This window comes from Sus scrofa, chromosome X, assembly GCF_054392235.1.
Source record: "Sus scrofa isolate SSC_HxYL_T2T_F1_AM1 chromosome X, Sscrofa_HxYL_maternal_Yorkshire_Landrace_v2.0, whole genome shotgun sequence".
Lineage (NCBI taxonomy): Eukaryota > Metazoa > Chordata > Mammalia > Artiodactyla > Suidae > Sus > Sus scrofa.
Window position 1 is genome coordinate 93433827 of NC_139401.1, and position 26868 is coordinate 93460694.

General features: G+C 40.2%; 1 protein-coding gene across 3 annotated transcripts in view; it reads right to left on the bottom strand.

Annotated features, from left to right (window-relative positions):
* The window catches only part of LOC100153087 (nuclear RNA export factor 2), a 34665-nt gene extending 16276 nt beyond the window's left edge, over positions 1-18389 (bottom strand). Inside the window, exons 1-5 of one of the 3 annotated variants that reach the window (XM_085007380.1) lie at positions 18171-18389; positions 17943-18050; positions 17712-17821; positions 7625-8240; positions 6245-6339 (exon numbers count right to left, since the gene is read on the bottom strand). In XM_085007380.1, coding sequence (XP_084863506.1) covers positions 6245-6311 — 67 coding nt within the window. In that variant the 5' untranslated portion in view covers positions 6312-6339; positions 7625-8240; positions 17712-17821; positions 17943-18050; positions 18171-18389. Of the gene's footprint in view, positions 1-6244; positions 6340-6893; positions 6981-7469; positions 7599-7624; positions 8241-17711; positions 17822-17942; positions 18051-18170 lie in introns of those variants that run through there. The other 2 variants (XM_085007381.1, XM_085007379.1) reach the window with 2 other exon arrangements.
* Positions 18390-26868: the final 8479 nt, after the last annotated feature.

Genomic DNA, 26868 nt, shown 5'->3' on the forward strand with positions numbered 1-26868 from the left:
ACACTTTGGACAATTCATCCAACATCTCCTGATCTCAAATTACTTATATGTAAAAATCAGGGATTAAACACCACCTTGATCAAGATATAAAGCAGAAGCTCCTGTAGTGGCTCAGTGGAAATGAATCTGACTAGCATTCATGAGACACAGGTTTGATCCCTGGCCTCGCTCGGTGGGTTAAGGATCTGGCGTTGCTGTGAGCTGTGACATAGGTCAAAGACGCAGCTCAGATCTGGCGTTGCTGTTGCTGTGGCTGTGGTGTAGGCCAGCTACAGCTCTGATTCTACCTCTAGCTTGGGAACCTCCATATGCTGTGGGGGCAGCCCTAGAAAGAAAAAAAAAAAGATATAAAGCATATACCACACTCCAAATGGTTCCCAATTAATCTTTTCACCTCTTGGCTCCATATAAACTTTGATCTGCTTTCAGTATCTATATATTAGTTTTGCCTGCTGTTGAATTTCTTATAAATTCAATCATACGTACTGTACATCTCTGTGTCTGGCTTTTTACACTAGCAGAATGTTTTTAAGATTCCTTTATGTTCTTGCCTTTTTTTATTGCTGATTAGTATCCCATTGTATGGGTTGTAGTTCCCAACCTTGTTTATGCAGTAGAACCACTTGGGGAGCTTGGGAATATCACTATCACCAAGCTACACTCACAACAATTAAAGCAGAATTGAGCTGATACCCTGGTAAACACATTTTCTAAATTCTCCACATGACTTCAGTATGCAACCAAGGTTGAAAGCCACCGCATTATATCAGCTTTTGGTTTATCCTTGCCAGTGATCCTAAGAACCAATGCCACCTCTTGCTGGCTTTCCACTCTGTTGTTTTAGGGACTTAGTGATTCCATTAGTTTAAAGAAGAGTTTGGGAGTTCCCATCATGGTGCAGCAGAAACGAATTCAACTAGGAACCATGAGGTTGCAGGTTCAATCCCTGGCCTTGCTCAGTGGGTTAAGGATCCAGCATTGCCTTGAGCTGTGGTGTAGGTCACAGATGAGGCTTGGATCCCGCGTTGCTGTGGCTGTGGCATAGGCCGGCAGCTGTAGCTCCAATTCAACCCGTAGCCTGGACTCCAATTCCACATGCCACTAGTGCAGCCCTAAGAAGAAAAAAAAAAGAGTTTGGCAAACTACAACCCACGGACCAAAGCTGGCCCATGGCTTGTTTTCATAGGGCCTGCAAGCTAAGAACAGTTTTAACACATTTGAACAGTTTAAAAAAAACACAGTATTTCTTGACATGAAAAATTATTTGAAATCCAGATGTCAGTGTCTACACAAGTTTTATTGGAACTCAGCCATACTGTGTCTCTGGAGGCTTCTGCTCTACAACAGCAGAGTTGAGTAGTTACAAAAGAGAACAAATGACCAACAAAGCCTCAAATATTTGTGATCTGGCCCTTTCCAGGAAGTTTGTTGAGCTCTCACTTAGAGCAAGTGTCCTTAAAGCCAATGCACAGTAAAAAAAAAAAAAGCCAATGCACAGTAACTGTGGTGAGTGGCTGACAGTCTCTTTGGCTAAGCCTAGAAAGAAGATTTACTGTAGTTACTTGCAACTTCATTGTAGGGTCCTTACTTGGCAGTCCATTTATTCATGGTGTTCTGGGTCAAGTGTGGGAGTTGAATAAGTGACTACCATTTACCATCAAGATAGCTCACATTGGAGTTCCCATCGTGGCTCAGCAGGTTAAGAACCTGACTAGTTATCCATGAGGATGCGTGTTTGATCCCTGGCCTCGCTTAATGGGTTAAGGGTCTGCTGTTGCTGTGAGCTGTGGTGTAGGTCACAGACATGGCTTGGATCCCATGTTGCTATGGCTGTGGTGTAGGCTGGCAGCTGCAGCTCCGATTCAACCCTTAGCCTTGGAACTCCCATATGCATCAGGAGCAGCCCTAAAAAGAGAAAAAAAAAGATAGCTCACATCACCAGATCTAGAGCTTTATGCATTTATTTTTATGTTCTCATATTTTAAGCAAATATTTATATTTTATTTATTTTTTACATGGATAAATGCAACTTTAGAGGATGGTTAGGTATTTCAAGATCCTAGGTTTTTTTTTGTTTTTTTTTTTTTTTTTTTTTTTATCAACTGCCACCTTCAAAGGTTGCTCTAGGTCAAACCAATGTGACTACCCTTTCATCCTTGCCGTTTACTGAGGTAAACATCACTCACCTTGAGGCAGGAGCTTAAATTCTCCTACTGGGCCTGCAACTCCGGGATCCCATCACCCCCATGTCAATGGCAGGACCTCCCATCTCATCCCCGGCCTTCACAAGTCAGCCACTTCAGAACACTTCAAAGTTGAAGATGCCCCCTGCACTAATATGTTTCTCAGTGCTGTGGGGCAAGGAGTGTTCTCTGAATCCTTAACGTCAGCTGCTGGGTCCAACAACACATTGACTTCAAAGGCATCTTGATTCAAGTGACCACAGGTGGTAACACTTGAAATCCAGTTCCCCTAAAACTGAGTTCCCCTGCCAAGTTTATGATTAATTTCCCTATCCAAAATTTTATTCCCTTTCTTGCCCCAATTATGATCCCCTCAGGATTGAGGATGATCAAAGAAAAGGGGGACTGAAACCTAACACACGACCCTGTGGGGGCCCTCAAGGGTACAAAAGCACCTCTGTGTTCCCTGTTTCTTGTTTGTAGAAAAAGGCTTTGGCCTCCTAGGCCTTCCCTGAGTTCCAAAGAGTGGAGCAAGGAGTTACTAATTAGGGAAGTGAGGGAATGCAGAAACAAAGGAAAAGCAGTCAAGAAACAATAGTGCAGTGATAAAGCAAAGTCCTAGTTCTTCCTCGAGGGATAACAATCTGCTACATATCTTTGAGTTTTTATGTAGAAACTAAGACCCCTGCCCAGGAGGAAGATGGTGACTATATGCTGACCACAAGCACACAGACCCCAGACAGGCTGGAACCAGAAAGCTGAAGATTAAGATTCCTGAAACACTGCCTTATTACCTTGCCACCAATCAGTCAGAAGGAAGTCATGCACCCTGCAGCCCTCTCTCCAAATGTTGCCTTTAAAACCCTTCTCTGAGGAGTTCCCTTGGGGTGCAGTGGGTTAAGGATCCATCATTGTCACTGCAGTGACTCAGGTCACTCCTGTGGCACAGGTTCAATCTCTGGCCCGGGAACTTCCACATGCCAAAAACAAAAACAAACTAACAAATAAAATTTCCCTGAAAGTCATCATAGAGTTCAGGTCTTATGAGCACAAGCAGGCAGTTCTCCTTGCTTGGCATCCTGCAAATAAATGCTGTACTTTTCTTCACCAACAACACAGAGTCTGGCTTTGCTGTGTGACAGGTAAGTGGACCCAAATTCTGTTCAGTAACACTCTTGCAACTAGTTTACCATTGTGTGCCATGGAACACCAATATTTCAATCTATATTATCAATTGGATCCTTACTATCTTCAGGTCCACCTAGGTCAAAGAGTCTATCCCAGATCCCTACTTCCTTCAGGGCCCTTTGCTTGCAACCAATTTTGGTGTCAAGCACTCTAACAAAGTTCCCATTTGCCTATGCTAGATAATCATTCTAGCTATTTTATAAAAATAAGACACTTTTAATAAAACATATTATATGGCTTACAAAAGCTTTTTGAGGGCCAGAAAAATAGTCTTGAACGCTGCCCAGCCAAGGGAAGCCCATTCACGCTATGGGGCTGTTAGAGCTGAAATATCACTGCTGTCTATGCACTAACCAACACTTTTGAATTCCAGGTACTCCACTGTGGCTGCCTATAAAAAAGAGAGACCTGATGCTGCAGGTGACTTCCACATTATTCAGTTTTACCTGTAAGTTTCACTATGGTACATATGCTTGATACACAGAGATCTTGTTTGGAACCCTAAACACAAGTGGGGTCTAGAACACATATACACACACTAGGTCTCCATTCTTGTTTTTAGCTTTCCAGTCTCTACAGTACAGGAAAGCATATAAGAGTGTTTTTAAGGTTGGAATAGTTGCCAAGTGAGCCAATTTGTGGTATATTCCACAGGACCAATTTTTTTTTTTGCTATCACAAATGGTGTATATTCCTAATGAAAATATTATTTTCCACTTGCTGCAATTATTTTGTATATGTTAGTCTTACATACAATAAAATGGCAAAAAGACAAAAAAAAAAGAAAAAGAAAATCAGAAGGCACAGATAAGCCACTTTTGAAAAAGGTGTCTTGCTTGTTCTTACAGTGAAGATGTAAAAGATAAGATAATGTTATGAAAAAAAGCCAATAATTTGGAAATTAGTATTAAATGAGTAAATTCTAGAAAAAACGACTTTTTACATTAAAGAAACAAAATATTAAAAGAGTATTCTTGACAAAGAATGCATGAGAAGGCAAAGTTACTGGTCAATCTTAGTTATAAAAGTGCAAAAAAAATAGAAATAAGATAATAACAAACTTAATCCAATAATGGCTAAAAAAAAAAACAGATAATACCGCAGGGCAAAGTTATATTTATCCCAAACTTGCAATCTTGGTTTAACACTAGGGGATTTATGATATAATTTAACACATTACTAAGATAAAGGAGGAAGAAAAGGATGATTATCACAGAGATTCCAGAAAAAAAAGGTATACAATAAAATTCAACAACCAATCAAGATTAAACAATAAGAAAAATAACTCTTAGATAACCTGGAACAGAAAGCTATTTCTTTAAAATTATAATAGGTATTTTTAAAAAAACTACAGTTAATACCATACATAATAGTGAGACATTAAAAACATTCCATTTTTAATCAGAAGAGGCAAAGACATATCATATCTGTTATTAAGTTCATTAATTTTTGCTCTTATTTCATCATTTTTTTCCTAACAATATGGACAGGTAGGAGATTATTTTTATTAAGTATATGAGAAATCCATAGTCTTTTCATCTACTATCAGGTTTTCTTTTATAAATGTTATTCTTGAATAGCATGAATATCCAAATATCCAATACATTTAATTACATGGAAAAGATTTGTGGCTTACCAATGCTGGAGATTTAATCAAATCCATTGTTGGAATATCAGATGATTAAGGGAGATGGAATTGCAGCATTGAAATAAGGGAATTTCTATGATAAGTACATATGTACTTCATTTAAGAAGATAGTATACAAGGTAGAAAGGAATAGGAACACAAAGAGCATGGACTTTGAATCATAAATCCAGAATGGGCTCTGTCATTGCCCATGTGATTTTAGACAAGTACTTCATCTCTCTGAGCCTCAATTCCATCATGAGGTAGTCATTAGTGCTTTTTGCCACATGTTTCCGTTTCTCCCTGTTCTGAGGACCTGGCAGAGCTGCACTTCTTGACCTCCTTTGTTTAGGCAGGGTTGTGTATGTGACTGGTTCTAGCTAATGGGTTGTGAGTGACTTGTGTTATTTCTGAGGTAAAACTTGGTTGCTGCTTTGAGACCCTCCAGGGCCCTCTTCCTCAGGCACGGTGACTGACAATATTCTAGACAATGGTAGCTCTGTCAGTTTGGGTCTCCAAGTCATTCCGGCCAGAATGGCTCAGATCCCCCAATGTCCACCATCCTGTGATGGGCATGCACCTGCCCATGTGGTGAGAATGAGGGATAAGCCACAGAGATATGGGGATTGTCTATTAGCACAGTATAACTCAGCCCTTCCTGGTTCTTGTTATCTTACTTGTAAATTAAAATAACATCCTCTCAGGATTTTTCTCAGTATTAAGTGAGATAACATGTATGACAAGGTTATCATGACCAAAATGTTATCTGAGGAAGCCTATACTTCAAATGGTCTGTGAATAAATGTTCCATTCCCATAAAAACTGAGAAAATTACCTGTTACAGACTGAATGTTTATGTTCCAACCTAATCTCCAAAGTGATGGTATTTGGAGGTGGGGCCTCTGGAATATGTTTAGTCACGAGGGAGATGCTCTCATGAATGGGATTAGTGCCCTTATAAAAAAGACCCAAGAGAGCTCCCTTGTCCTTTCTACCATGTGAGGATACAGTGAGAAGACAGCCCTTTATGAACCAGGAAGCAGGCTCTCACCAGACACTGAACCTGCCAATGCTTTGATTTTGTACTTCTCAGACTACAGAACTGTGAAAAATAAATTTGTTTATATATGACCCAGTCCATGGTGTTCTATTATAGTAACCTGAACAAACTAAGACACTACTTCTCTCTTTGAGATTCAAATTGTATACTATGTCTAAAACTATGACAATGTAGAAATCCTTTTACCTTTATTTCTGGATGTCCCATAATTCTTTAATGGATGAACACATTTTTGCTGTTGTCTCTCTGACATAGTATTTGGTAGAACAAATCTGGAAGTGCTGAAGTGAGAGGAAAATAATATGACTATTATATAATAAAAATATCACCCCTTTAACCATCTCTCAAAGAATATTTAAATCACTCAGAAATGTAAACACAATCTTATTTGCTAAATTTTACTCATTAAGTACTATCTACATGATTTTTATGAAATGCATCACCTATAAATTTTACTTAATATTTTTTCTTAAATAAATTCACTATTTTTTCCACATGAAGGAAAGGGAATACTTTTCACATCATCTAAAAAGCAATGGTTAGAAAATCAGGAGGAAAATCAGAAGCTAATAGTTTCTAGTTGGACTAATTTAAGCCATTTAGAGATTCCAAGCAGAAAAAGAGCATGGCATCCCACCCCACGTTTTAAAAACTACAACAGCCAAGCAAATATAAAAAACAGCAAACCAAATATAAAAAAACAAAAACAAATTCTGAATCTTCACATCATGGCTACTTTCACACTTTAACTGAAAAAATATCAAATTCTTTTTTCAAATTCTCTCTCCTTCCCTCTCTGTCTCTATAAAATCAATTAAGAGACAGAAATTCAGACCAGATTTGAAATCACTTATGTAAAGTGGCGTCTCCGAGTTCTCTGGCGTCCTTAGCAATAAACGTAGTCAGAGGAGGGCAGAGGTCGCTATCTCATCGCAGATGGCGTAAACGGAAGGGGGAAGGGCGATAAGGGCAGGAGAGGGCAGGGAAAGGAAAGGACAAGTTGCAGAGTCCACCCAGACTTCCGAGCCTGATTGCTGAGAGAAATTCACTCACACCCGCCGCTCGCTACCTGCCGCCTGCCGCCCGCCACCCGCCGCCCGCCGCCGCCTCTGCCCGCCGCCTGCCGCCTGCCCCCTGCCGCCCTCCGTCTGCCCCCTGCCGTCTGCCCCCTCTGCCCCTTGCCGCCCGCCCCCTGCCCCCTGCCGCCTCCCAGTCCTGCCAATTCTCTGAGTAAACTAGTACCGCCAATTCTCTGAGTAAACTAGTACCAGTGGGCACCCTTTCCACCTGAATACCACCCACCGTGGCAAGATACAAAAGTTGGTGAAAGGGCTGGGATCTGAGCCAGAATCTAATCAAAGTTCCCCCTGAGCCAGGACAAGGACCTTAGTTCTAAAACGGTCTTCCTCACCTATCGGTCGAACTCCTCAGAAGGCTAAGCCGAAGTACCGAGCTATGGTTCAGGAGGCTCTCCACACGCGCTCAAAGGGCGCACTAGCTATCGCGATCATAGGGGGGGGTCACGTGACTTTGGGACCCACATAATGCTAGGTTGTGAGGACCTACCTGACTTCCAGGGGGTTGTCTGGTGGGGACTGCGTATTAGAAAGATCGGAGTGACCTCAGGGTTCAGGAGCCCTCAATCCTCATGTGAGAGCGTTAAGCCTCGAGAGACCTAAGCGTGTCACATGACCGTAGAATATACACGGCCAACAGCAATTGGATAGCAGAAATATTCATCTTTGCTTGCCACGTAATGGTAGATGTCCGTGTCACTGTTGATGCCGGGACCTGAAGATTTTGGTAGCCAATGTTTTTATGAGATAGTTATGACTGAGCCCTGATACTGACCATATGACTCTCAGAGACAAGTAACCTTTGTAATATGAAGGGCTGAGGTTTCCGCATGCCAGTAAGAGAGCCACTTGACAGAACGAGTCCATATGATCGGTAGGGCTTAGGAGTCCATGATGCGGTAGTGACTTGATGAGCGGGATCTACCCCATGGTCATAAGTGGCTATAGGTCCAGAAAGATAACATGAGCTCAGGATTTAAGAGCTTATGGTGATGATATGACCAGTAGATCTGGGCATGCCACGTAACTGTAGTGTCCACTTGATAACAGCATCCATGTGACCACAGTTTTAGGAACCCAAAAGGCTCACAATCTGGATCAGCTTCCTGAGAATAGGAAACAGTAACAGTAAGGTTCTCCAGGCTGCATGTTCTAGGAGACCATTCTCTTCATGAGACCTGGAGATCTGAGATCTGAGATTGCCCACCTCCCCATTGATGGTGGTGCCTCTGGTTGATCTTCCTCAGCACGTTAGCTTGGACTTCACCTGCCCTGATCCATTCTTTAATGTGCTAATGTGCTAATTTTGTTTTTTCCTAATAATACATGATATATAATACATAAATTAATAGATAGCAATGAACTAGGTACTCTCCAATGCCATCATAATTGCCATATTGTAGAGACTACTTCAAAAACCTAAGCCGTGGGTACAGGTAAGCATTGTTGACTTAATTTCATGCAAGTCTAAGAGAAATTAAAGCAAACCCAATAAGCGAGTTTTAGCTCTTAATTTTAAAAAAGTGTATATAATGATTACTATGTATCAAGCACTTTAAAATTTTAACTCAGTTAATAATGGCAAGTCTATGAATTAAGTACTATTATTATTATTCCACTTTCCACAGATGAGGAAGTTGAAGCACGGGTATGTTAAGTCACTTGCCTAAGAAGTCACTGAACTTATAGGTGGCAAGTCAGGGTCTACCCCCAGGCACCCTGGCTCCATAATCTGTGTTTTGATCACCCACAAATTTCTTCAAAGAAAATTAATTCCGTCTTCCTCATCTTTAGTTACTTAAAAGTTTAGATCATGGGGGATCTCTTTGAAATCCAATTTATTTATTTATTTTTTGTCTTTTCTTGAGCCACTCCCATGGCATATGGAGGTTCCCAGGCTAGGGGTCTAATCGGAGCTGTAGCCACCGGCCTATGCCAGAGCCACAGCAACGCGGGATCCAAGCCACATCTGCGACCCACACCACAGCTCACAGCAACGCCAGATCCTTAACCCACTGAGCAAGGCCAGGGATTGAACCTGCAACCTCATGGTTCCTAGTCGGATTCGTTAACTACTGTGCCACAATGGGAACTACTTTGAAATGCCATTTAAATAATTCCAATAATTAGAACTAATCAAAGTTAAAGCTAATTAAAGCCCTCGGATTAATTTTTTGTTTTGTTTTGTTTTGTTTGTTTTTTGTTTTTGTTTTTGTTTTTTTTTTTTGCTTTTTGGGCTGCACTTGTGGCATATGGAAGTTCCCAGGCCAGGGGTTGAATGGGAGCTACAGCTGACGGCTACAGTCTCAACAATGCCAGATTAGAGCTGCATCTGTGACCTACTTTGCAGCTTGTGGCAATGCCGGATCTTTAACCCACTGAGCAAGGCCAGGGATCAAACCCACATCCTCATGGATACTAGTTGGGTTCTTAACCCACTGAGCCACAACAGGACTCCCCTCAGATTAATTTTAATGTATAAATATAAACTTATGCTTAATATGTGAAATATTTGTATACATAAAAAGTGGTATAAAATGCTAGATGCTAGGTGAAAACATTTCCTTCTTTTACTTTTTTTTTTCTCTTTTTAGGGCCACACCCGAAGCATATGGAGTTTCCCAGGCTAGGGGTCAAATCGGAGCTGTAGTTGCCGGCCTACACCACAGCCACAGCAACACCAGATCAAGCCGCATCTGTGACCTACACCACAGCTCATGGCAACGCTGGATCCTTAATCCACTCTGCGGGGCCAGGGATCAAACCCAAGTCCTCATGGATACTAGTCAGGTTCATTACCACTAAGCCACAATGGCAGCTCCCATTTCCTTCTTTTATGTTTAAACACTATAAAGAGAAATATTGCAGACTTTAAACACCATGCCTGGCTCTTGATGGAATTCCAAAAGTTAAAAATGTGTGGACTCTGAATTAGATGTTACTGTACTTACATTTTTGTTTGCATTTTCCTAGAAAGGACAGAGAAAGGGGAAGGAGAGTTATACAGAACTTTTTTTTTTTGTCTTTTTAGGGCTGCACCTGTGGCATATGGAGGTTCCCAGGCTAGGGGTTGAATCTGAGCTGCAGCTGCTGGCCTATGCCACAGCTCACGGCAACACCAGATCCTTAACCCACTGAGTGAGGGTAGGGATCAAATCTGCATCCTCATGGATACTAGATGGGTTCATTTCCACTGAGCCACAATGGGAACTCCAACAATACATTTTTAATTGCAGCTTTATAGACACTTCTTTTTCTAATTTGAGTGGAAACTGAAGATTTGTCAGTATATCCAAAATAAATCTGATGTAGTCTTTCTGGTTTGCTGGCTTAGGCAAAATTAGTGCTATACAAGTAGTGGGATTATTTTGCTAGGACTCTTAACATGGCATGGCCACATAAATAGCCTGAAGAAAATACAACAGACCAAACTTTGCACCATAGCTAAATTTGAGTATACTACTAAGAACAATGGTCTGTGTGTTTATAGTTCTAAGCCTGTTGAAGGAAGTCATGATTTTTTTGAGTGACTGTATTTATTTGGGCAAATCAGTGTTCCTTAGATAACTAACTTTGGAAAATTATTTATGGGACATGTGTCAATTCAGGGTATGAAAGTGGAGCCACATATTTATATACAGCCTATTACAAAACTTCAAGATGGATTTAGAAAACATCTATATACAATCATAGAATGGAATCTGATATCAAGACTTGATGTCTGCCCAAACTTTATTTTCTGAAATTACCTACAGATGGATAAATCCACTAATGGTGATTGAGGTCTACTTCTTTCACCAGAAAATAAACCTTGGAGTTCTAATTATAACTTTTCTTGGGAAGAGTCAGATAGCTTTCTGTCAGATATGCCAGTCATATCATTTATTCTTTCTCTGAGATGTCTATCAGGAGTTTTTTTAGAATTAAAAATACATTTGGTTATACATGTTAGCTCTTTCTAATATATATTAGGGAAGCAAGGCTAATCCTATTAAAAAAACCCTATATGAACACAGCCTATATGTGCTGGGCAGTTTAGGCACTGTATTTATCAGGGGTTGTGTCTACTTAGGTTAGACAGGTTGATAAGCCATTCCTACTGAATTTTATTTGGAAAGATTTACTGGGAACAACTTTTACTTCTTTTATTTTTCTGTTCTGTGGTGGACATTTTGGAGGTCAGTGCTAGTGGCTTTACTTAACGCAGAGAAATGGGAAAGCGGAATAAGAGACAGTTGTGATACTGGTAAATTAAACACAAATACTCAAATGCTTTTTGGTTCAAGTACAAATATGTACAACTGAAGTAGAGATCCTATGTGAATTTACTTTCAAAAAGTAAAACTTAATCTGAGAATATTACCCAAGAGAATTTATCAAATATGGCTGTCCCTTTATAGAAATTGTAATCAAAACATGTTTTTCTTTGTTCCTTTAAGAAATTCATTAACTAAATATAACTTTACTATCACTGTCAAGCAATGGGAAAGAAGAGAACCAACTGTAGATAGTGCTCCTGTCAAAGGACTCGATATGCTCCCCTCTCTCAATACAATGTAAAATTTAACAGCTCTAGGCGATGCGCTCATTCTTGGGGACTACCACAGCCACAGCATGGAAATAGAAAATTACATCCACAGTGAAAACTTCTTTGAGATGAAAGGATGAAAAGGTGTGAAAAGGCAGGGATTCCTTACAGGATTTTGCTCAAAAGCGGTACCATTTGTGATGGTATGATTCTCTCATACAGTTTGAAAATCTCATTCACATGAAGACCATTAAAAATAAGTAAGTGTGGGAGTTCCATCATGGCTCAGCAGCAACGAACCTGACTAGTAACCACAAGGATGTGGGCTTGATCGCTGGACTTGCTCAGTGGGTTAAGGATCTGGTGTTGCCACGAGCTATGGTGTAGGTTGCAGACATAGCTCAAATCCCGCATTGCTGTGGCTGTGGCATAGGCTGGCATTGCTGTGGCTGTGGTGTAGGCTGGCAGCTACAGCTCCGATTCGACCCCTAGCCTGGGAATGTCCCTATGCTACCAGTGTAGCCCTAAAAAGACTAAATAAATAAATAAATAAATAAATAAATAAATAAATAAAAAGTGTGGGTCAAGGCTTTTTAAATTATTAGAGGGGGAAAATTTAAGTGGCCCCAGCTTGGCTTTTATTATCCATTCAATGTAATTATTTTTTGCCACCCCCAAAATAATTCTATCATATTTAAAAATATGAGATCAGTTTTTTTTAAAAATATATGGTGGGGATTTATTGTGTTTTTGTTTTTGTCCTGTCTTTTTATGGCCACACCTGTTGCACATGGAGGTTCTCGGGCTAGGGGTCAAATCAGAGCCATAGCTGCCGGCCTATGCCACAGCCACAGCAATGCCAGATCAGAGCCTCATCTGCAACCTACACCACAGCTCACAGCAACACTGGATCCTTAACCTCTGAGTGAGGCCAGGAATCAAACCTGCGTCCTCATGGATGCTAGTCAGATTTGTTTCTGCTGAACCACAATGGGAACTCCTGAGTTCAGTTTTTACATAAGCAGCCACAGTGTTTTCTTGTAACAACATGACGCTTCAGTCTATGGCTGGTGGATATGTTCACATATGATATAAATGAGTGACTTTCGTCAGTTTTCTTTAGAATAAAATTAGGCTTTGAGGACTAAATGATACCAGTGAACTTTGTATTTCCATAACAATAACAGATGATTTCTTAATTATCTAATTCATGTAGCCTGTTTGGATCCAATTATAATCTAAAATGTACAAGATGCACTGCAATTTTTTTTCAAAATATCTAGAAAAATATGGCATGCCCTGTGCTCTCTAAAAACTGACACGTACTTGTAATCATTACTAAAACTGGATTCTTAAATTTGAACTTAGTCTAGTGTCTCTGTTTTTATATGGGATACTTTTATACAAACCAGCAATTAAAAGTCTCTCAAATAGAGAGAGGGATCAAGGCAATGGAGTAGAGCAGGAAGATGTGTTCCCCTCCCTCCACAAACACATAAAAAATACGTCTAAATATGGAACAATTCTCACAGAAAACCAACTGGAAACTGGCAGATCTCCTATACAACCAAAGCTGCAAGAAAGATTTCCGCATAACTGGGAAGGACATCAGGAATGCCCTTGTAAAGGCATCAAGGTGGGATTGGAATCTCTGGGAAGGATCTGTAAAGGAGAAAAGGTGAACACAGGCAGACCCTTGTCCTAGGGAGCCCCTTGGCCTGCTGAAAAATGTGCTGAGACAGAGGGAGGGGCTGGAGAAGCCTAGATTCTACTCGAGGAGTGTATGCATGCTGGCTTGCTAACAATCAGGGCATAGGGAGACTGGCAGTGGTAGTTGCTGCCTCACTGCACTTCCCAATTCAAAGTACACACTAGGTAGGGCTACGAATACACACAGTAGCTGAGCACTGAATCTCAGGTAGACAGGTCTAGGGAGAGGACTTGATCTAGCTGTGTGGACATAGCCCAGAAGGCCTGGGCTGTTGTCCGTGCTGAACTGGGGAGCCTACTGTCAGGCCAAACATAGCAGGGGCAGGTCCTTCTGCAGAGCCCATTGTCAGCGTGCATAGGGTGGGGGCAGTTCCTCCCATGGTGCACTTTGTCAGCACGTGCACCAGGTGGCACTACAGAAACACAGAATAGCTGGGTACTGAGTCTCAGATGGGCAGGCCCTGGGCAGGAGTGTGCACTTGTTCATTTCCCAGCCACAGTGCTTTGGCCCTACTCACTCCTTACCACAGCTTGGAGCTGGATCTGGGACTGGCAGGTCCTGGGAGAGAGGTCTACCACAGAAGCAGCCCAGGTCCCAGACAGCAGCATGACCACCTCAATTCCTGCAGCCACAGCACCCTGTCCCCCAGAAGCAGACCACTTCACACCACAGCCCAGTGCTAGGTCTAGGATGAACACAATGGAATAAGGGATGCAATCTTTGGCTGCTTCTGGGCAGAATCACGGATGCCTGCACAGGTGGTGCATATGTTCACAGTGACCACACAGACCTCATTTGCTTCAGATGAAAGAAAAAACAAACAACTAAACGCAATAAATAACAAAAGATAGAATAGTGGAAATCACCCAATCAGAACAGCGGACAGAAAGACAAATTTAAAAAAATGAAAATAACATACAAGATCTATGGGATAATATTAAGCTTGCCAATCTATGCACAATGGGGTACCACGTATATGAGAGAGAAAAGGGGATAGAAAATGTATCTGAAGAAATTATGAGCCCACACTGACACCAAAACATATAATTAAAATGGCATATCTTCTCTGACCACTATGGCATGAAACTAGAAATCAACTGACACCAAGACATATAATTAAAATGGCATATCTTCTCTGACCACAATGGCATGAAACTAGAAATCAACAGGAAAAGAAATGAGAAAAAACCTACTACATGGAGACTAAACAACATGGTACTAAAAAACCAATGGGTCAATGAGGAAATCAAGAAAGAAATTTAAAAAATGGCAAAAGTGAAAAAGTAAAAGACTAAGAGAACTACAAAGTCAATCAGAAAACAAAATTTAAAATGTCAATAAACACATCCTATCAATAATCACTTTAAATATCAGTGGACTAAATACTCCCATCAAAAGATACAGAGTGGCAGATTGGATAAAAAGACAAGAACCTATAATATGCTGCCTATGAGACTCATTTCAGGGCAAAAGACACAGATAGATTGAAAGTGAGAGGATGGAAAAAATATTTCATGCAAATGGAAAAAAGAAAGCAAGGTTAGCAATGCTCATATAAGACAAAATAGACATTAAAACAAAATGAAAAAGATGAATAAGGATGTTATATGATGATAAAAGGGTCAATAAATAAGAGGATATTATACTCATTAACATATATGTATCCAATATAGGGACACCTAAATATATAAAACAAATGCTAACAGATATAAAGGGAGAAATTAATAGGACTAATAATAGTACGAGACTTTAACACTCCACTGACATCCTCAATGAATATATCTTCCAGACAGAAAATCAATGTATAGATCTTCCAGGGAGAAAATCAGTAAGGTACTAAATAACGCAATAGACTACCTGGATTTAATTTATGTGTATAGGACACTACACCCCAAAAATAGACAGAATATACATTCTTTTCAAGCATACATGGAACATTGTCTAGAATAGACTGCATACTAAGTCACAAAACAAGCCTCGACATATTTAAGAGGATAGAAATTACTTCAAGCATCTTTTCTGATCACAATGGTATGGAACTAGGAATCAGTCACAGAAAGAAAAATAGGAAAAGAACAAACAGGTGGAGACTAAATAACGTCTACTAAAAAAACAATGGGTCAGTGATGAAATCAAAGAAGAAATCAGAAAATACTTCAAAACAAATGACAATGAAAACACAACCTTACAGTATCTACGGGATCCATCAAAAGCATTTCATAGCAATTTGGCCTTCTTGAAGAAACAAGGAAAGTCCCAAATAAACAACCTAATCTACTACCTAAAAGAATTATAAAATGAATAAGAAAAAAAACCCAAAGTCATCAAAAGAAAGGAAATAGTAAAGATCAGACAGGAAATAAAGGAAACAGAAATAAAAAGACAAAAGATCGATAAAGCCAAGAGCTAGTTTTTTGAAAAGATGATAAACAAAATTGACAAACCTCTAGCCAAGCTCACCAAGAAAAAAAGAGAGAGGACTTAATAATCAAAATAAGAAATGAGGAGTTCCTGTCGTGGCACAGCAGAAATGAATCCAACTAGGAAACATGAGGTTGTGGGTTCAATCCCTGGCCTCATTCAGTGGGTTAAAGATCTGGTGTTGCTGTGGGCTTTGGTGTAGGTCGCAGACACAGCTCCAATCTGGCATTGCTGTGGCTGTGGCATAGACCAGCAATACTCTGATTAGCCCCCCAGGCTGGGAATCTCCATATGCCACAGGAGCGGCCCTAAAAAAAAAAAAAAAAAAAAAAAGAAAGAGAAAAAAAGAAATAGAAGAAACAACCAATATCACAGAAATGCCAAAAAAAAAGAATACTCTGAACAGTTATATGCCAACAAATTAGACAAGCAGAGGAAATGGACAATTTTCTAGAAACACACAGTCTGCCAAAATTGAGTCAAGAAGAAACAGATTTTTTTGGCCGTACCTACTACATGTGGAAGTTCCTGGGCCAGGGATTGAACCTGTGCCATAGCAGTGACCCAAGCCTCTGTGATGACAACATGAGATCCTTAACTCACTACACAGCAGTGAGAACTCCAAGAAGAAACACAATTTGAATAGACCAGTCACCAAAAGTGAAATAGAATCTGTAATTAGAGGGAAAAAAAACCTTCATGCAAATGAAAGTACAGTACCAGACTGCTTCACTGGCAAATTCTACCAAATATACACAGACAATCTTATACCTATACTTCTCAAACTCTTCCAAGAGATTGAAGAGGAGGGACCAATCCCAGTTCATTTTATGAAGCCATCCTCCACCAAAACCAGACAAAGACATTACCAAAAAAGCATTACAAGCCAATATCTTTGATGAACATAGATGCAAAAATCCTCAACAAAATATTAGAAAACTGAATCCAACAGTATATAAAAAGATAATATACCATGATTAAGTTGAATTCATTCCATGGCCACAAGAATGGTTCAACATATACAAATCAAAGAGAAAAGTCTGTGAAACTGCAGAGGTGACCTTCCTCATGGGAGCAAGTACATTTATACCAGACACAGTCCAGTATGCCCCACCCACACTTCAGTGTCCCAGCCTTCCAGGGCTGTGGGCACCTCCCCACATGGGTTCACCCATAGGGAGAGTGTTCCCTGCCTCCCTTTCTGTCTCCCTCTCCTTCCTCTTCTTCCTCCTGGGGGGCTCCCCCCCGAGACTGCCCTGACTCCCTTCTCCAGGGCCACAAGAAGCAACATTTCAAACCCATGCTCCAGGCCTTCCTTCCCCCCTTCCTCCCTCCAGGTCCCCACTGAAGGCTGTGGAGAGAAGAGGGAAGGGGGTGGGAGCCCGGGGCTCGGCCACCTCACTGGGGGTCCAGGATTCCGCCAGGACCAGGATGCCCCCAGGGATGGCCCAGGATGCTTGGGCAGGGAGCTGAGTGAGCCAGGGCTCAGGAGGCAGGGAGGGAAATGGAGGGGATGAAGACAGAAAGGGAGGGAAGGGAGGGGAAGAGATGAGAGAGACGCAGGGGCATAGAGACAAGGCTGAGACAGAAAGCTAAGCAAAGAGAAGGGGAAGAAGCTCTCCCATGGTGGTGGGGGTGGGTGAGGGAAGAAGACAGAAGAAAGAGGAAAGAAATCTCTCCTGCTGCAGCCCCCTCCTTCACCTGCCCTGGAATGGCCCAGGCACCTGAGGTAGGAATGGAAAATACACACATGTTGACGTGGGGCCTCAGTGGGATCTGGTTGAACCTCTGTCACCTCTGACAGAGGCCAGCATAGGGCCTGTGGTCCTCCCAGAGAACCAGGTCAGGTGCCTCTTGCAAACAGCCACTGTCACAAGTAACTCAGACTCCCAGGGGCCAACAGAGGGGACCTCTGACCTTATGCTGGTTGACTTATCCGGGAAGGTGGTGCACAGGGTGTTTATGTCTGCACACATCTCATCTGGTTCCGGCCGCTGGACCTTGTCCATCTCCCATGCAGACTTCAACTGTAATTATGGGAAGAACCACAGGGACAAGAGAAAGACAGCCAGGATGGTCCTTCCTCTGTCCCAACCCCACAAGCCCTCCACCTTCCCTTCAGAGAAGGCTCTGGGTACCACCCCTCACCTCAGTGTTGGGGAGGTTCAAGTTCTTGATGTGGGAAGCATGCTCCATAGTGTTGGGCAGGCCAACCAGCTGGTAGGGTTTCTTGTTGCTCAGGTCCAAGGACAAAAGCTGTGATGAAGAAAGAGTTGAGTGAGGACCCCATCAGGGGATATATGACACACACCTGCCTCTTCTGCCTAATCTCTCCCACCTTCACCCTCAGTCCCAACATTGGACCTAAGTCCTCACCTTGGGCACATTCTATCCACAGAGCTGCAGAGAAAACAAGGTCTCATACTGACCAACCCACCCACGGGGTGGCCTGAAGGCAGTGACCTGTCTCCACCGTCCTCATAGGCTGCTCCTGAAGAGAATCCTTGGGGCCTGGAGCGGGAGGTTTGAAAAATATCAAGGCGGGCTGCTGAGGAAGGAGAGTGCTAGCCCCAAACAACTCTGTCAGGACCACACAAACAAGATGGCGTCCTAACAGGAAGTCCCCTCCCCAAGGGCATAGAGAGGAGAGCCCTGGGGGCCAGAGGAGACTTAACTTCCTGTAATTACTGCCCCCTGAGTTTGCTACCAGCCTAACACCCAGGAAACTCTTTTCCCAACTAAACTATCCCTGCAGAGGAGGCCAACTTGAGTGAAGAAGCTGGAGTCCAAAGTACTTGTAGCTATAAATCCAGGGAACTCCAAATGCCTACTGCAGGCCAGAATCTGAGCAGCATTTCATTTTCTTCCTTCATGTATTCCTCATGAAATGACACTAAATCATCAGGTCCTTGTTCTCTCTGTGGTTGCTAATGTTTACTGAGGTTCAGTAAATTGTATGAGGTCATTCAGATGCTACAGGGAAAAAAAGAGACTAGAAATGAGTTATATGGAATGGTAATGACCCCACCCTGCAGAGTTTTAATAAATTCTTTTTGCAATATTTGGATTTTTCCTAAATTAGGGTAAAGAAATAGGATAGAATATAGCCACTTGTTAGGAAATGACTCCAGCCCATCCAGAAAGGCCAGCAAAACAGACCTAAAAATATAAAGGAAATTGCAAACAGAGTTTGGTGGTCACTAGAATGAGGGAAGAAAGGAAAATGTCATGCATTTCCCTTTAAAAAAAGTATTCAATGTAGGTAGATGTTCTCTAGTAGTCAGAGCCAGAATTGTTGCTTTTAAAGTCTCAGACTAGGAGGCTTTTAAAGAGGGAGGGAATGAGGTAGATACTTGGGCTCCATCACATCAGCCAGAACTTTCTGGAATTTCCAACCCCTCTGGCATCATTCTTTTCCTGAACTCTATGCCTTCTGAGAGGAAGCCTAACCCCTGAATGAGCTAAGGAGAAATATATATGAGACTGTGTGAAACTTTGGGGTGAGGGAAGTGTAAGACAGAAACACACACACATACACAGATAAACTGTTAAGTCAAGAGTTGTGATATTTTTTCTGAATGATGTGAACATTTTTCTGAAACAATAAATATATGTTGAATTTTGGTCAGTTGATTATTAGATATCAAGTGTTTCTCTTAAATTTTCCTAGTTACAAAATATTAAGCACCTAACAGTATATTTAGATATCAAATTATATATATTTCATCTATAAGAAATAGACCTACAGATAACCATTGTAAATACTTTAGTACATTTTTTCCTGATGTATTTTTCTGTGTATACAGATGTTTTTACTTACCTTTAAGTATTTATAAATATCTTAAGTTTATATGTTCTTTTTTAGTTTTGCAATTACTTGAATGCTTTTCTGTAAAGTGCATTTTTTTATTAATCATAAGTCTCCATATCTTTATTTCAACAGCTAATGTGGCTTGGCACCTCTCCAGATATTTTTTGGAGATGAATTTTTACTTTTCAGGTGATTTTTAAAAATTTATTTATTAGGTCCTCTATACTGACTAGCAAATTCTTTTATAGTCACATTTTAGCACAATTTTTGCTAAATTGCTTGCAAAATCTTTAATCATAGAATATAACTTACAAAACTCACGAGAATAGTCCATTGTAGGTACCCATATTTCTGCTTTCTCTTCTTCTTTATTCCTTCCCAATTCTCCAAGATTCCTTCTTTCATTATTTCTTTTCTGTTTGAAGATTTTCCCTGTCAACCTGGAATCGAACACCCAGGGAAAAGATCCCTTAGGAATGATGGAAAGAAATCAAGACATTATTCAATAAAGGTAAATAACTTGTTGCCATCAGATGTACTTTAAAAGAATGATTAAAGGAAGTTCTTTAAACAGAAAACAAATGATAAAAGAAGGAGGGTTTGGGAGTTCCCTTGTTGTGCAGCAAGCTATGGATCCTGTGTTGTCACTGCAGTGGCTTGGGTTGCTGCTGTGGTGTGGGTTAAATCCCTGGCCCAGGAATTTCCATATACCATGGGAGCAACCAATGCAAACCTACATACAAGCATACATAATACATATATACATACATAAAAAGAAGGAGAATTTGAACATCAGGAAGGAAGAAAGAGAATGGTAAGCAAGCATGTAGGTAAACATGATAGGAGTTCTTTCTCCTCTTGAATTTTCTGAATTATGTTTGATGATTGAGGCAAGAATTATAAAACTGTATCATAAACTTCTAAATGTACCTAGATGATGTAATTAAGGCAATTATAAATGGGTAAAGACAAAGGGACATACAGAGAGACAGAATTTCTATACTACTTTTGAACTGGTAAAATGGCAATTCCAGTAGACTGTGGTTAAGTTATGTATATATAATGACCTACAAAGAGCGACCACACACACAAAAGGTATACAAAGAGAAACACTCAAAAACACTAAAGAGGAGTTCCCTTTGTGGCGCAGTGGTTAACGAATCTGACTAGGAACCATGAGGTTGCAGGTTCGGTCCCTGCCCTTGCTCAGCGGGTTAACGATCCTGCATTGCCGTGAGCTGTGGTGTAGGTTGCAGACGCGGCTCAGATCCCGAGTTGCTGTGGCTCTGGCTACAGCTCCTATTGGACCCCTAGCCTGGGAACCTCCATATGCCGTGGGAGTGGCCCAAGAAATGGCAAAGGGACAAAACAAAACAAAACAAAAAAAACCCCACTAAAGATAGAGTTCCAATAGTGGTACAGTGGAAACAAATCTGACTAGGAACCTGAGGTTGCAGGTTTGATCCCTGACCTCTGCTCAGTGGATTAAGGATTCTACATTGCTGTGGCTGTTGTGTAGGCCAACAGATGTAGCTCCAATTCAACCTCTAGCCTGGGAACCTCCATATGCCACAGGCATGGCCCTAAAAAACAAAATAAATAAATAAATAAAATTTTGAAAATAAAGAAAAATTAAAGTAGAATTTTAAAAATTGGTTAAGCAAACCACATAAATTTAGGAAAAATAAAACAGAATCAAAAACCAGAGAGAGCAAATAGAAAACACAATAAAGTGGCAGATTAAACTCTATAACATAGCAATAATTACATTAAATTTAATCTCAATGATCTAAATACACCGATTAAAAGACAAAGATTGGCACAGTGAATTAAAAAGTATGATCTAACCATATGCTGCTTATAAAAAATTAACTTCAGATATAATGATAAAGACAGGTTGAAAGTAATGAATGAAGATATATAAGCACTAATAAAAGGAAAGCAGAAGTGGCTAAATAAACATCAGATAAAGTTGACTTAAAGAACATAAAGGGATATTGTATAATGATAAGAGGCTGAATCTATGAAAAGACATTGCCATTCTAAATGTCTGCACACCAAACAATAGATCTGCAAAATACAGGAAGCAAAATCTGATAGAATTGAAAAGAGAAATATACAAAGTCACAATTATAGTTGGAGGTCACAACACCCCTTTCTTGAGAATTGACAGAATAATGAGACAGAAAATTGGGGAGTATATAAAAGAACAACTAACTGGGTCTAAGTTTGTAGAACACTCCACCCAACACCAGCAGAATACATACTATTTTCAAATGCCCATGGAATATTTAATAAGATATATTATAAAATCAAACCTCAACAAGTTTAAAGGAATTAAAATTATACAGAGTGTGTTGGGGGACCATAATGGAATCAAGGTAGAAATCAATGATAGGAAAAAGAACAATAGAGTCTCCAAACACTTTAAAACTACACAACACACTTCTAAGTAACCGATGGGTCAAGGATAAGGGAAAATAAAAAACATATCAAAAATTTATGGAACTCAGCTAAAATAGCACTGAAAAGGAATTTATAGCACTAAATGTACACCTCAGAAAAAACAAAAATGTTTCCAATCAATAGTCTAAGCTCTCACTTCAAGAATCTAGAACAAAGAATAGCAAAATATAACACAATAAGAATAAGGAAGAAAATAAAAAAATAATAAAGAGAAGAAAGCAAAGAAATTGAAGAGAAAGATAAAGTGAGTGAAAAACACGTGACTCTTTGAAAAGATGAAATAGACAAAACTCTAGCAAGACTACTAAAGGAACAACAGAAAAGAAACAAATTACCAAAATCATGGATAAAAGAAGATGTCACTATAGACTTGACAAACATTTTTTTTAAAAAGAAGATAATCAAAGGGAGTTCCCTTGTGGTGTAGCAGGTTAAGGAAAGAGAGAGAGAAGGAAGGAAAGATGGAAAGGAAGGGTCCATATGTGAATCATCTCATGCAATAGATCTTCAGCAATGAAGAAGGAACTGTATATCTGTGAGAGTGGTCTAACGGGAGGGTTGAGGGAACTGCTGATGAGGCTACTTTTTTCTTTTAATTGATTAATTTGTCAGGCCATTATGAAAGTATCACTGTATATTCCCTAAAAACTTAAATAACAGACAAACATGAAGCATGGCATGTGAAAATGTCTGTAGGTGAAGTCTTTAATATAGCTACTAAATAAGAGTGATTTAGACCATATTAATTGACTGTCTATCAACTGAAACTAAAAAAATACAGCCTGGAGTTCCCACCATGGTGCAGTGGAAATGAATCTGACTAGAATCCATGAGGACTCAGGTTTGATCCCTGGCCTCATTCAGTGGGTTAAGGATCCTGCGTTGCCATGAGTTGTGGTGTAGGTCACAGATGCGGCTCAGATCCCTCGTTGCTGTGGCTGTGGTATAGGCCAGCAGCTACAGCTCCGATTGGACCCCTAGCCTGGGAACCTCCATATGCCATGGATGCAGCTTTAAGGAGAAAATAAAAAGCAGTAGGAGAACTTCTGGATTCTCTGATGCATATACACAGGAACTTTTAAAAGCACTTATTTCCTCACATATCTATTTTTCCCAACTTCTTCCTTCCTAGGCTTTTAAGTCTATTGCTTGTCCTGACTGTTGCCCCTCTTTCCAGCCTTTTACTTTTGAATGTTATATTGGTTTGCTAGGACTTTTATAACAAAATACCACAGACTGGGTGGCTTAAATAATAGGAATTTATTTTTTCACAGTTCTGGTAGCTAGAAATCCAAGATCAAGGTGTCAGCAGGCTTGGTTTCTCCCGAGGCCTCTCTTCTTGGCTTGCAGATGGCTATCTCTAGCCTGAGCTCACAGGGTCTTTACTCTGTGTGCACATATCCTTGGTGTCTTTTTGTGTGCCTGAATTTCCTCTTCTTATAATTACAGCAGCCAGATTGGCCCATCCTAAAGGGCACATTTCATTTTAATCACCTCTTTAAAGACCTTATGTCCAAATAGTCATGTTCTGGAGCATGGGGTGTTAGGACTTCAACATATGAATTTTGAGGTGACACAATTCAGACCATAGCACTCCACCTGCTGGATACTCAAATTTCACATCCTTCTCACATACAAAATACATTCATTCCTACCTCAACAGCCCAAAAGTCTTACCCTATCCCAATTTCAATTCTAAGTCCCACATCTCATCTAAATATCATGTAAATCAAATGTAGGGGAGACTCAAGAGATGATTCATTTCGAGGCAAAATTCCTTTCCAGCTGTGGAAAATATCTGCTTCCAAGATGTAATAGTGATATAGGCATAGGATAGACAATTTCATTCCAAAAGGAAGAGATTGGAAAGAAGGATCCCAGTCATAAACAAATCCAAAACCTAAGAAAGAAAATTCCGTTAGATTTTAAGGGTCTTTAAGGGTCAAGAGCAATCCTCTGGCTCAATGCTCTGTCTTCCAGGCCCACAGGGATGGAAACTCCACCTTCTGGTCCAACTAAGGTAGCAGCCCCTCTCCAAACGCCCCAGGCCTGGCTCGCTAAAACAAAGGAGGAGATAGCCTCATATTTCGGGTCATTTTTACCTTTTCTTGAAGGATAACATGTTCACAGCTGGATTTACATATGATGTCCTCTCCTGTAGAACCCTGGAGGTCCTACAGTTTTCCTTCATTTTGCCCCATTTCTGTCCCCTTTAGTCAAAACTGGCAGCATCTCTTCTGTTATAATCCCATCTCTCTTCTTGACTTCCACTGAGATGGCTGATTAGACCATGAGTCATACCCATAATCTCTTTATGGAGTGACTGTCCTATATACACTTGGCTTCTCTCCGGAACATGCTTTCTCAATTTTTTTTTTTTTTTTTTTTTTTTTTGCAATACGGATAGATTGAGTATTCCTCAAATCTTTAAGTTCTGGTGCCTTTTTGCTTAACAATTCCTTCTTCAATTTCTCTCTTTCACACTTTACTATAAGCAAGAAAGAGAAGTAGGACCATGCCTTCTACATTTTGCTTAAAATCTCCTCTGCTAAACATTTAAGTTTGTCACTTACAATTTCTTTTTTTTTTTTTTTTTGTCTTTTTTGCTATTTCTTGGGCCGCTCCCGCAGCATATGGAGGTTCCCATGCTAGGGGTCGAATCAGAGCTGTAGCCTCCGGCCTACGCCAGATCCACAGCAACGCAGGATCCGAGCCGCGTCTGCAACCTACACCACAACTCACGGCAACGCCAGATCGTTAACCCACTGAGCAAGGGCAGGGACTGAACCCGAAACCTCATGGTTCCTAGTCGGATTCGTTAACCACTGCGCCACGACGGGAACTCCTGTCACTTACAATTTCTACTTTCCACAAATGCTAGAACACAATTTAGTCAAGTTCTTTGCCACTTTGTAACGAGTCATCTTTCCTCCAGTTTCCTATAACATGTTCCTTTTTTTTCTGAATTCTCATCATAATCACATTTAATGCCCATGCTTCTACCAACAATTTATTCATGGCAAACTAAACTTTTCCTTGTAATATCTTTTATGGCCTCACCTGTGGCATATGGAAGTTCCTGGGCCAGGAATTGAATCCAAGAAGTAGCTGCAACCTATGCAGCAGCTATAGCAACTCCAGATCCTTTAACCTACTGCGCTAGGCCGGGGATTGAACCTGCGCCTTCTCAGTGACTCCAGCTGCTGCAGTCAGATTCTTAACCCACTGCACCATAGCAGGAACCCCCAAACTAGACTTTTTCTAACATGTGTTTCAAAATTCTTCTAGCCTCTATCCAATCCCAGATCCATAGGCACTTCAGTATTTTTAGGTGTTTGTTAAAGCAGTAACCCAATCCTCAGTACCCAAATCCTTATTAGTTGAGGTTTTCCAGATAAAGAGAACCTGATTTTTATAAGATTTTTACTAGATTCCAGAGTTCTGTGAAAGTTGAATCTGACAGTGTTTGCCAGCTTAGTTACTTTTATAGATGAACAGGGCTCTAGAATTTATTGCTCTACCATTTTGAGTGACATCTCTTCCCTGAATTAAACCATTTTCATGGACCCCTGAAATTATCATGGGACCTAGGCATTGTGACTACTGTGCTTAATGGATAAGATGGCCTTGGACCTGCTTACAGTCTTGGTACACAGAGGCTATTCTAAGCTAGCCCTTCCCCAGAGGTAGTGAACTTCCTGGCTCAGGTACACTTCAGTGGTCAAAAAAATAGGATTCCAATCCAAGCTTTGTCACTAACTCTATGATCTTGGGTAATGGACTTAACTACTCTGAGATTCACTTTTCCTCTTTTTCCCATTTGGTTCTCAGAATTAATGTTAAGACTTCAAAGAGATAATAAGTGTGAAAATGCATATCCAAATACTAGTTACTCAAATATAATTCCAGTTCCCTCTCCTCACATTCAAATATTCTGTGACCTGTCTGTTTTCTCTCTTGCCACTTTACTGCAGGTTAAATTAGTGGCTGGAAACGGCTGAATAGATTATCCTTAGAAGAGTGCTTCCATTCTCATAAAAGTTGCTCTTCAGCCTATAGAATTTAAACATTTCTGATGGAATTAAGTCTCATTTCTTTTGGGAGATGTACAGTTTAAGAAGAGGGACTATTTGCTTTATCTTTGCAGATACTTTGGCTGTTGGAATGTGTTTTTGACAAAAAGAGATCTTTGGTGATGATGACATCCCACTCTTGTAAAGGCTGTGATATTTGATAAATTAGACATACTTCCATGGATATGCAAATATTAACTACCTGCAGGTAGGGAGTTGTGTGATTTGGAGAACATTACTTTCCTCATCTGTGAACTGAGAATAATGAAAGTGATAGGTGAAAACATTTTACAAACTCAGACTTAACCAATGTTAAACAGTATAATTATTCATTTATATATCTACTATTATAAATAGTTATAAATATATAATATTTATATAAATATATAAATATTAGCTGGTAGTAAAAAAAATGCCTACCCACAAAGCAATAGCCTGAAAATGATGCCAATGCAAGGGATTTGTGACTTATATTTATTCTTTTACCCTTCTTGAAGGCAGACTTTCCCTATCAAATCTCTTCTAGTACAAAAAATGAAGCCACATATTTTTTTAATTCCACATATAATTTTTGTAAAAAGTATTTGTTTATATAAGGCTTCAATTCAAAAAATAGCAAGGCAGCTTACAAAGACAGAGACTCAAAGATAAAATTAAATAATGACATTGTAGAGAAAGGAAAGTAGAAAAAATAAGAAAGATTATGAATGAAAAGTGGGGCTGA